Here is an 11541-nt window from a genome sequence, read left to right as displayed (position 1 = left end):
GCAAATTCCTTTCTACTTAATACTTAATAATGGACATAATCCATTATAAATGTCTGCTTTATTTGCACGATTTCTGTTTGACATTTAGCGTAATATGTTCCCGTACAGGCTTCAAGTGTTTTGACCTGGGTGGGAGAGCAGTGGCAATTAGGATTTTTCTTTATATATCATTAATGATAATAATAATTAAGAAAGTGTGATCAGTATAATCCTAATTAGAGCCCATCCTAAGTAGAGAAAGTTCAAAATTAACCTGCAGAAGAGTTGTAAAATGTGTTAGGCCATCACTTTAACAAGATTCCGGCAAAGAAGTAACATTCAGCAACTCACGGGTTCATACTGAAGGCCATCAGATGCTACCATCGACTCGGCTAGACACATCTCGACACATCTGCTCCAACAACTGAAAAAGAAAGAAAACTGACAATTTCATGCTACTGTTCATGCAACACATTACTATAGTCAGACATACGTACATTAGCACCTCATTGCACCTGGGATGTCAATATTAATTCCTAGTTTGCTGCAAGATGACAGAACAAAAACAGGATGTTAGCGTTTTAATTTCACATCAAATCATGTTACATATAATAACAAAATACAATTTACTTTTACAATATGACAACTGTAAAGAGTCAGCTGTAATATGTGAGAAGAGTCAGAAAGGAAAATGTGCAATATTATCATATATATATATATATATATATATATATATATATATATATATATATATATATATATATAGTTATTTTAGTATCACTGAGATTTTTAATCTTTTATTTTAATCAATTTATTTGTATCACTATGTATATCTATACAGTGTTTATTGACCTCAGTTTTAGTTCTTTTAGTACATCAAATGAATATATATCCTCCTGGAACCGACAGAGACTTTTGTCCTCTGTGGAGAATTTTATATTTTAGTTAATTTCACTCAGACCATACAGTTTTAAATCTTTCTCACAAGTTTTCTCCTTGGTCTTCAAAATGACTGATATTGACAGAATGATCAATTTTAGCACTCTTAGGGAAATATGATATTATTTTGTAATTGTTTTGTAATAAATAAATATCTCGGAGAAACTATTATGGGGTTTCAAATCGGAATAGGGGTTTTTGTTAGGCATCATTTTCACACTAGCTTCTGTAGAGGACACCAGGACAAACATCATGTTAATCAGGCATTTTTGAGGAAACACAACAAAACAATTAAATGAAAGAAATTCTTATGAAAATGTTGCCAAGTTATTAATCCCATTATAACACTTTTTTTTCAGTATGGGTTTCCCCAATAACACATTAATATTTACATTTTGACTGTAAACAGCTGTTAAAGAGTGTTTTCTCACTATTTGTCTGTGAATGCTCAGTTGTCTTTATGGTTACTGTTAGCCACTGTGCACTTGTCTGGTTTGCTATTTTACTTGGTTTGTTTTCTGCCTACCTTAAAATGCTATTTTAAACGGCACATTGTGGTTTTCTGCAATTTTCAAATAAATAATCTAATTTTACAGTCCGCATTTAATGAAATTAATGAAAGAAAGGTAGAGGACCCGGGTGAGAGGGACGCTGATGCGTTGTAGTCGCACGCTTCCGGTCTGGTGGATTATGGGATATGTAGTCATCAACTAGCGTACATTTCTGTCATATCTTTGTGTTTTAGAAATAATACGAGTTTAGAATAGAGTCTAATTAAAAGACTCACATTGTGCACAATTAAAAAGCTTTTATTTAATGACATACATTTATTTTCCCCCTGAATTCAGAAATAATACTAAATAATAATGCAGTTTTGAACATGAACATTTCTCAACACCAGGTAAACATGTCTGTTTTTAAATGTATCCTTACAACTTTTTTTAAAATAATCTGCAAATAGTAGGCTAGTTTGCATTATTTTTCCAGGCCATTACCACGGCGGTAAGCAGACAGAACAGAAAACATTTAACAACAGCACCAAATTAGTAGCACTAAAAACATTTTCACATAACAACCTTTAAGCTGTAGGCTTGCAACTCTGCACTTTTAAGTGGCGTCTTTATGTAGTAAACACAGTATTGTACACACAAATCTAAACATCAGCTGAATCCGGCCCCTCGTCCCGTAACACTGGCTGTTCATGGCTGTCAGAGGTCGGTGTGCCGGTGTTCTCTTGAGAGGGGTCTTCAGAACAGCAGCTGACGGTGGGTGAGATCACATCTGGGCTGGTGTCACATGACCCTGTGCTCTGTTCAGACGTTGCAGTAGTAGTGATGGTGGTGGCCACACTGGGAGGAATGGGCTCAAATTCATCATCATCCTCCTCCAGGTTGGAACATTCACTGATGTCTGTTAGAAACAAAGTGGTTTCATTACACAACTTGAGCGAAACTGGTACAAACTAAGGAAGGCACAATATATTTTGTATTATACACGACCATTCAAAAGTGTCACATGATCATTCTAATATACTGATTGGCTGCTTAAGAAACCGGTCTTCTTATTATCATTAATGTTGAAAACAGCTGTCCTGCTTAATAGAAATCGAATCAAAATACTGCATTATAACTTACTGCTGAAGGCCTCTGGATATTGTTTCGCCACCTTGCCTTTTAAAGTCCTGGGGAAACACAAAACATATTATGCATATGAAATAACTAATGTTTATATTATAATATATATATTCTAATAGTATGCTTAATAATATATCATATTTAGGTTCATATGAAAAATATTATAATAATATAAAAATATTTTTTTCCAATCATTGTTTGCATTTTCAAACTTTCATGACAAGCTTAAATGTGTTAACTTTCACACACTTGCTTTTAATGGAGGGGGAAGTGTTCATGTAAGATCGTAGGTTTCCCACATCATCATAATTCATGTCTTAAGTTGTCAATATAATACCTTATTCGTCTGAAAATGCTGTCCAGGTCTTTCTTCATCTCTATTAAAGTGCGCGTGTGCGTTAGAAAGTGTTCATTCATCTGTTGTAAGCGCACATTGGACAGTCCGTTGAAGTTGATCAGCATCTCATTGGTCTTCTCAAACCGGTCCAGCCTGGAATACATGAATACATGCAGCAAAAACTGAAAAAATAAGCATAATAAAAATGCTGCCTAAGATGGGTAACTCACATGTGTTTCTGAGCTTGAATGATGGCGTTCACGTCCTCGGAGTTCACCATACTGAGCATCCTGTTACAGAATACCCCCGAGGCTGTGGGCTCCATCATGAGGCTTTTCATAAAACACAAGATATTAGCGTTAATCATGAATCAAGTCAATAATAAACCGATTGATACAAGTATAGTCGCTTACGCTGTAAAATATCCACTGACTAGTTTGCGTCTGACTTGGTTCTAATTAAAAAACGTCTTCATCAGATGCAAACTTGTCTGAGGCTTTGACGCTAATGCAGACACCTTTTGTTACACTTATGAAACCATAAAAATCAGCGCACTGAAAAGCGGGCAGACATTTTTGTTGTGATGTTGTCATATGATCACATGAGAGTGGCGTAATTCGGGAGGCGGGGTCACGGAGGTTTTGAAAGCGTTGATTGGCTCTTTTTTTATTTTTTACAAAAATCATTCTATAATGACAAATCTATCAGATATTATGTGTCACATGAGGATAAATTGTTTATTATTTGATGTACATATTCTATATTTTTATATATTTAATATATTTAATATTAAATAATAATTATAAACATTAATAATTTATATTTAATTTTATTTTATATGAAATAATAATTGTTAATGACTATTTCAGGTAAAATAATGTGTCACACGAAGAGGGTAAATAGTTCACTTTTTAAATGTTATATAATAATAATTTATTCAGCAGCACAATAAAGCAATATCACTTAAAATTGAATCTTGTATGAAAGTCTCTGGCTCGAAGGGCTGGTTGTGTTGAGTCCTGCTTCACCTTTGTTCAAACAAACACTATACTGTCACCGCTCAGACAGTCCTGAAGGCATTTCAGGTTCTGCTGGAGCTTATGGGAAATGTCACAGTGAATGGGCTTTGCATGTTTTGTTTCTACCAGACGTGCAGGTTCCTCTTCTCCCTTTCAGCTTAACAGATAACACTAACCTCTCATAATGTCACACATAACTGATGAAAATGAGAACACCCCTGCACCAGTCCCTACCTCCAGTGTGGTACAATGCTATTTAGTATTTGATGTTGACTTTATGTTATAATTAACACTAATATATATATATATATATATATATATATATATATATATATATATATATATATATATAAATTTCTGGTAAAAAAAGCTCCTGGTAGTGAATATTGCTTAATTTAATAATAAATGAATAAATAATAATAATAATAATAATAATAATAATAATAATTATTATTATTATTATTATTATTATTATTATTATTATTATTATTATTATTATTATTGATGATGATTAATTAAAAAAAGTAATGATAAAATAATATTATAAATATTAATGAATATCAATAATATTTTTTTATATAAATATAAGTTTACACCATTGCCTTCATTTCAATGTAGTTCCGCGGTTGTCCAGTACGTGGCAGTAAACCGATTCAAAACTGATACGCGCTTAGTGAATCTTTATAGAAGAAGCCGTTCTCGCATTAAAGCTCTTCTGAGGAGTTAAATAAAAATATATATCTCATTATACCAGTAATTTCTATTATTTAACGGATTTACTCTTGACAATAGGTGAGAAACTTATTTTACTAGTTTTATTTGAACGACGACGAGAAAAAGTCGCTTGTAAAGCAGTTGCATCCTGTAACTTACATCGAGCTGGCTAATATTAGCATCTGATCTTCCCATCTGACGTTCAATGCTCGACTTATATCTCCAGAATATTCTTCATTTTTATCTTTCTACCAATAACTTGTTAAGAGCCGTGTTTTAATCTAAAAGTGTCATAAAGAACTCAAAACGTCTTTTTAATCTCATTTCAGCTGGCCAGAATGGCATCAGACTGGATTGGCTGTCTTGTTTCGATCCACTGTGGCCCAACTCTGGGAGTTTATCAAGGAGAAGTGTCTTCAATAGATCAAAGCAGCCAGACAATCTCTCTCAGACACCCCTTCCACAATGGAGTCAAGTGCACAGTGCCTGAGGTCACTTTCAGGTGAATAATCAAATAAAGATCCACTGTCTGACTGTCAGACCTTCTCATCTCATTGGTCGTATTCTACAAATTCAAAATATTGTGACTATGTTAAAACTATATCATATCTTTTCTAATCCACAGTGCCATGGACATTAAAGATCTCAAAATCCTGGAGATCCGTAAGAGCACATCTGAAGTCCCAAAGCAGAATGGTCCTGACTCCAGGTCCACATTGACGCCGCAGGGCGGACGCAAGGACAAGGGTGGTGCTGCACTGGGCAATAGTGCTCCTCTTACAGTACTGAATAAAACGGAACCCAAAACGCAGGAAGAAGGGGTGTCTCCAGTGCCAGCCTACTCAAAGAGTTACGGTGAACGTCACATGGACATGGCTGCTCAAAATAAAGGCTTTAGACGAAGACACAACTCCTGTGAGTCTCCTGTACCATTGGATTTTGAATCTAATCTTCCAGATTGCAACATATATATATATATTTCACTACAGGTCAAAAGTTTGGGATCAGAACGATTTTTTTAAGCTTTTTACAGGAGTTTCTTACGCTCATCAAAATGAGCAAAAATGTAATAAAAGGAAAAAAATATATATTGTAAGTTATTATTATGATGTAAAATATTATTTTTTTGTATTTTAATGTACATTAAAATTAATTTATTCTTCTGACGCAAAGCTGAATTTTCGGCATCATAACTCCAGTCTTCAGTGTCACATGATCCTTCAGAAATCATTCTAATATGCTGATTTATTATCAGTCCCAGAAATGGTTATGCTGCTTAATATGTTTTTGGAACCTGTGATACTTTTTTCAGGATTATTTGATTAATAAAAATGTAAAAGAATATTATTTATTTAAAATAGAAATGAACAATATACACTACAGTTAAAAAGTTTGGGGTCAGTAAATTTGTATTCTTTTTTTTTTATTTTTATTTTAGAATTTTAAACTTTTATTCAGCAAGCATGTTAACTTTTTAAGTAATGATAGCAAAGATTTATATTGTTAGAGAATATTTCTATTTTGAATAAATGCTGTTCATTTTTGTTCTTTTAATCTTCAAAGTATTCTGAAAAGGGAATCGCAAGTTGGCGGCACAACTGTTGCCAACATTGATAATTCTAATAATAAATTAGAATGATTTCTGAAGGATCATGTGACACTTTGTGGGCTTATGGAAATTCAGCTTTGCATCACAGAAATAAATTTGGTTACCATTATTTATATTACATTTAAGATTATGTTTTTTCCCCGTATTTTTGATCAAATATAAATGTATATATATATATGTAGCTTAGTATGATTGTGAAATTGAGCAGGTTGAAGTTTAAAATTAAAGTACAGTAAATTAGAATAATGTTTTACTCAATTTTCTTTTTATTTTACAGCATTTGCAGTATTACTATTACAGTATAACTATTAGTTTAATATTTCTATTTCAAAATCACCATAAAATCATGAAAAATATGAATTTATATTCATGTTAAATTGAAAAACATAGTGGCCTTATGAAAGCTAAAGCGTGGAAAGATTTTTAGTTTTTTTAAACTAATGCACACTTTAAATGTTTCTAGGGTCGTCTAGTTGCAGAGGTCCTAATCAGGCCACTCCGAAAAAGAATGGGCTGAAGAATGGAGGTCTAATGAAGAACAAAGATGATGAATGTTTTGGAGACGGTATGGAAGATGTTCCCGATGAGGACTTTGATTTTGAGGGGAACCTGGCGCTCTTCGACAAGGCTGCGGTGTTCTCGCAGATCGAGTCGTCAGAACGGCGAGGCAACGGTGCGAGATCTCGAGGTACGCCTGGAGAGCAAACGCCATCACGATACCGGCACGACGAGAACATCCTAGAAGCCAAACCCGTCGTCTACAGACAGATCACTGTTCCACAGAATGAAACGAAAGAATATAGCACTGGTGAGAATCTCACCTCGTGATCTTTTTATAATCGATCTCAATTTGTGTTAATTCATGGCATTTCTCCCAGACTCAGGGCTGGTGGTACCCAGCATCTCTTTCGAGTTGCACAAGCGTTTAATAGCTGCGGCAGAAAGTCATGGTCTGTCTCTGGAGCGCAGGCTTGAAATGACAGGTGTATGTGCGAGTCAGATGGCCCTCACGCTGCTTGGAGGCCCGAACAGGTTTGTGGGGCTTTAACAGAAATTGCATAATCAATAATATCATCAGCATGTCTGGTTATCATTGGTCTGGTTCTCCTTGTAGACTTACCCCAAAAAATGTGCATCAGCGGCCCACAGTAGCTCTACTGTGTGGACCACATGTCCAGGGTGCTCAGGGGATCAGCTGTGGCCGGCACTTGGCCAACCATGAAGTGGAGGTCATCCTTTTCCTGCCAAACTTTGTCAAGATGTTGGAGGCCATCACCAGCGAACTTGCACTCTTTGGGAAGACGGGAGGCAAACTGGTTTCAAATGTGAAAGGTGTGACACTATTGCATCTACATTTAAATTTACATTTAGAACTATGATAATTTTATTAAAATACCCAATGACTTATTTTTTTTTTTTTAGCATTATCGGTTGATGTTGGAGATATATAGTTGCAAAAAAAGTTTTTGAAAAAAGTCTGTTCTACTCACTAAGGCTGGATTTATTTAATCAAAAATACAGTAAAAACTGTGAAATGGTAAATATTAAGGCAGTTCTAAGTAACTATTTTCTATTTTTATTGTCTTTTTTTTTCTGTGAGGGTAAAGCTGAATTTTCAGTCTCCAGTGTCACATGATCCTTCTGAAATCATTCTAATATGCTGTGATTATGCTGAGAAACATTGATTATTTTTTATCAATGTTGAAAACATTTGTGCTGCTTTGCTTTATATTTTTGTGGAACTGATTCACTTTTTATGATTCTTTGAATAATTAAGTTCAAAAGAACAGAATTTAAGAACTTTTTTTTTTTTTTTTGCTGAAATGTTGAAGTTTTACTGTCACTTTTGATCAATTTAATACATCCTTGCTGAAGAAAAATCTTTAATTAAAAAGTTAATCTTTTGAAGTACTAAAAATTTAATCTTTAGTGTCATCTTGTGATGCCCAAATTATGTTATTTAGACAAAATGCCATAGAATTAATCAGTTAATTCTATTATCCATCATTTAATATTGCACATCTCTAATCAACCTGACCACTTGTGATAGGATCACCAGGTGTAATCTAGTTGATCCCGATACCCACCCCCCACAAAAAAAGAAGTTTCCAGTCAAACAAATTTTGATGATGAAAAACCTTGAGCCTGGTTTCTGTACGTCACATATCTTCCTAACACACCCACCTGAATGCTTTGTTTAGATGGGCTTAGAAAGTCTTGGAAACTTCCACTGTAAATTGCAAAAACATGTTTAGCTTTGTACCCACCCCCCCTCCTTATGTAATATACCAGAACACTTCTGAAAGCCAGTGGGAGGTGTATGATATATAAATGAGTTCTGTGTCAAAAATTCAACTACATGAGTCTTATCCACCGATTTAAAAGACAATGTATCTTCACCCTCAGACTTGCCCGAGACGCCGGTTGACTTAGTCATAAACTGCCTGGATTCGCATGAAAATGGATTCTTGAGGGAGCAGCCCTGGTACAAGGCTGCCGCCGACTGGGCCAACCAGAACCGAGCCCCAGTACTGAGCATCGACCCTCCTGTAAGCGGACAGGCACATGCCGTGGAAGCAAAATGGTCACTTTCCCTCGGCCTCCCGCTGCCTGTGTCCGAGGACGCCGGCCGAGTCTACCTGTGTGACATCGGCATTCCCCGACAGGTTTTCCAGGAAGTGGGGATCAAATACCACTCTCCCTTTGGATGTAAATTCGTCATTCCGCTGCACTCTGAATAAGCCGTTGACTTTCACGGTCAAGGCTCACTGAACCTGCCTTAAAGATTTTAAGTATGAACGGACCTCGGTTTGAATGTTGCAGCAGAACTGAAACTTCTCAGTCTCTATTTTTTCTCAAATTCTTCTATACTTCTGTGATGATTCCCATAAAAGGGAAGTGATAGCAAATGATACCAGCTCTTGTGACAAACCTGATCTGATAAAAGCAGAACCAACATCATTATACTCACCGTTTGCTGCATTCGAACGGTCTTACAATAATCCTTCACACAGCCGGGCTGATCTTTTTGGATAAGACAACTTTTATAACCAATTAAATATGCAGTAGTGGCACAAAACAGCAACTGGCTCACACTTAATACGACTTGATTGGTCTTATGGCATTTTTGAATGTCATTTTGTTTCTTTCAACATCTTAAATAGAAGAATTAGTTTTTAGTTCTTCGTCAGCTGTGCTGATTTAGATAGTCTTTACATTTCCCCATAGAAAAATGTGCATTAGATGGGGCTTTGGTCTTTTTCCCCATGCTTTTTTTTTCTTTCTTTATGTGCCAGATTGTTCAAAGTCAGTGTTAAAGCACTGAGGTTAAGAGCAATTTATTGCATGCAACATTTCTTACAGCATTATAAGCTTTGTTGACCAAGCCCAGTGTGCTGTAAATATGACTGGGCTCTCATCAGTGGTAAAACGTTGCACACTGGTAAGATAAGACAAGTCTACTAAAAACTGCTTTGTGATTTTAGTTGCCATTGGACCAATACTGACCATTTTAAGCAGCCATTGGCCAATACCCCCTATTTTCTTAGGCTAATATTTTTTGCTGTTCTTTATTTGCTGTTTGTTTCAGTTCTCTCAGTGCTCAAACATAAGCAGCTTATGAAATCCTGCTTTAAATGCGAGGTGGCATTGCTTGTTTGGTTACATAAAACAAGGATCTTTTATTAAGAAAGATGCTCCACTGGTTGCAATAAACCTGCTTGCCGATATAGATTCATGATTTTATTACAGGTTCTATTACTGTGCGCACAAACCCATTACAAAGCAAAAAGTCAGTGTGTGCTACACACTCAGTTCTTTTGGGTAATAAGGAGTTTTTCAAAAGCCCAGTAAGGACAGTTGAAATATTTGCTTGAGACTGCAGATCGTATGCCTTCACCGTTAAAATGAGAGGCACTTATGACTCGCAGATCCGTATGCAACAATAATGAACTTAAAATTGTTTCAAAACTGACACCAGGAAATAATGTGTTGATTTTATCAGGCTAATTTACTTTTTTACTTTTTGTTTAAGCTTAATTGGGATGTCATCTGAATTTGACCCCCCACCGATTTAATTCAGAAATATATATATATTTTTTTTACTGTTTCTATCTTTGTTGTCTGTTTGTGAGCCACATTCATGGTTAAAGTTCTTTTTTTCCTTTTTTTTTACATCGGTTAAGCTATGTACAATCTAGTGGGGATCTTTCTTGTCACAAGTGTTAAGATAAACTAGAAACCAACAGACCTTTCACATCACCTATTCTCAGTTATGGGGAAAAAAAATGAATGTGAATTTTGATTTTGTTAGTTTTTTTCTCTCTTCCTTTTCTTTTCAGAGTTGATGTTTGTGTCTGTAAGGTTATTGGTGCAGCCTCTGATGGCTGTTGGAGCTCATTTTAATTCGCTTTTGAGCTTAAAAACAAAGACTAAATGAGTCCGTTATTAAAAGAATTAATAAGTTAATGATGCTAATGTGATTGCACTGTCACAGTATAGCAAAGGTCCATCTTATAGTGGATGAATACAGATAAGAGAACGTGCGTCTAATAATACAGCAGTTACTGTGGAAATCTAGCACTAAAAGAGCTTAAAATGGTGCCAAAATCACTTGCTGTTTTTTTTTTTTTTTTACGACTTGTTAATTGAAATTGAAAATATCACTGCTGTACAATTTTTGTTTTTTTTTGTTTGCACACAAATAGGCTCTAATTGATGATCGCTACAGAGCCCAGTCGTAAGATTCAGTTGAATATGTTGTGATACCCAAGCACTACTTGTGCTTAGATGTATGTCAAAATGCAGTTTGATATAAATCATTCCTCTGTAGGAGTTTGCTTCTAAAATCTGACCACACTCTGTTGAGTAATTAAAAAAAATGCAAAAACGTTTTGTTTTTATCTGTTGATTTTCATTTTTGTGACTTCTCCTCGATGATGTCTCTCGAGGTATTGTAGGGCTTTTGTTCAGTATCAAATATTGAAAGCTACTTTTTGGTTTCTTTCCACAGGTTTCCATTACTACGCCTTTTTCTTAACAAAAGTATGAGGTAAAGGTTGTTAGCATTGCATAATTTTGCATTTATTTCTGCACCTGTTGTGTAATTCAAGACATGATTCCGTTCTGGTTTAGACAACAACAACGTTACCATTAATTGTGAGTTAGTGACAAACCCTACAATGTCAACCTTTAAGTGTAAGGACTGAATGAATAAAGAGAATGGAAATATGACTTTATGACTGTTGTTTTATTTACATTTAAAATTCTGTCTTTCATTCTTTGTCGTTGCAATTCCCTTTAAAAGCGCGT

The 11541-nt window shown here is 35.1% G+C and overlaps 2 protein-coding genes across 3 annotated transcripts; one reads left to right on the top strand and one right to left on the bottom strand.

Annotated features, from left to right (window-relative positions):
* Nucleotides 1-1711: 1711 nt before the first annotated feature.
* Nucleotides 1712-3487, bottom strand: LOC113066914 (kxDL motif-containing protein 1). Of its 2 annotated transcripts, XM_026239039.1 has the most exons (5): nt 3303-3487; nt 3120-3221; nt 2890-3042; nt 2553-2599; nt 2072-2328 (listed from the first exon to the last, which is right to left on the bottom strand). In XM_026239039.1, exons 2-5 carry the CDS (start codon nt 3215-3217, stop codon nt 2072-2074), a joined length of 555 nt encoding a protein of 184 aa, XP_026094824.1. In that variant the 5' UTR covers nt 3218-3221; nt 3303-3487. The 2 variants fall into 2 exon arrangements, with proteins under 2 accessions (XP_026094825.1, XP_026094824.1); XM_026239040.1 differs by lacking the exon at nt 3303-3487 and having other exon boundaries at nt 1712-2328; nt 3120-3217.
* Nucleotides 3488-4593: 1106 nt separating this feature from the next.
* On the top strand, nt 4594-11465 carry LOC113066912 (enhancer of mRNA-decapping protein 3-like). Its single transcript, XM_026239038.1, has 7 exons — nt 4594-4700; nt 4952-5124; nt 5248-5537; nt 6695-7039; nt 7110-7263; nt 7346-7563; nt 8638-11465. Exons 2-7 carry the CDS (start codon nt 4961-4963, stop codon nt 8970-8972), a joined length of 1506 nt encoding a protein of 501 aa, XP_026094823.1. The 5' UTR covers nt 4594-4700; nt 4952-4960; the 3' UTR covers nt 8973-11465.
* Nucleotides 11466-11541: the final 76 nt, after the last annotated feature.

The sequence above is a fragment of the Carassius auratus genome, chromosome 50 (genome assembly GCF_003368295.1).
Source record: "Carassius auratus strain Wakin chromosome 50, ASM336829v1, whole genome shotgun sequence".
Lineage (NCBI taxonomy): Eukaryota > Metazoa > Chordata > Actinopteri > Cypriniformes > Cyprinidae > Carassius > Carassius auratus.
This window is presented reverse-complemented; position numbering and strand designations above follow the sequence as displayed.

Coding starts and splice junctions, on each gene's coding strand:
- LOC113066914 (XM_026239039.1), bottom strand. CDS start 3,217: ATGATGGAGCCCACAGCCTCGGGGGTATTCTGTAACAGGATGCTCAGT. Junction 3,043..3,119: donor ATTCAAGCTCAGAAACACAT/GTGAGTTACCCA, acceptor CATGTATTCCAG/GCTGGACCGGTTTGAGAAGA. Junction 2,329..2,552: donor ATATCCAGAGGCCTTCAGCA/GTAAGTTATAAT, acceptor TGTTTCTAACAG/ACATCAGTGAATGTTCCAAC.
- LOC113066912 (XM_026239038.1), top strand. CDS start 4,961: ATGGCATCAGACTGGATTGGCTGTCTTGTTTCGATCCACTGTGGCCCA. Junction 7,040..7,109: donor AACGAAAGAATATAGCACTG/GTGAGAATCTCA, acceptor CATTTCTCCCAG/ACTCAGGGCTGGTGGTACCC. Junction 7,564..8,637: donor ACTGGTTTCAAATGTGAAAG/GTGTGACACTAT, acceptor CTTCACCCTCAG/ACTTGCCCGAGACGCCGGTT.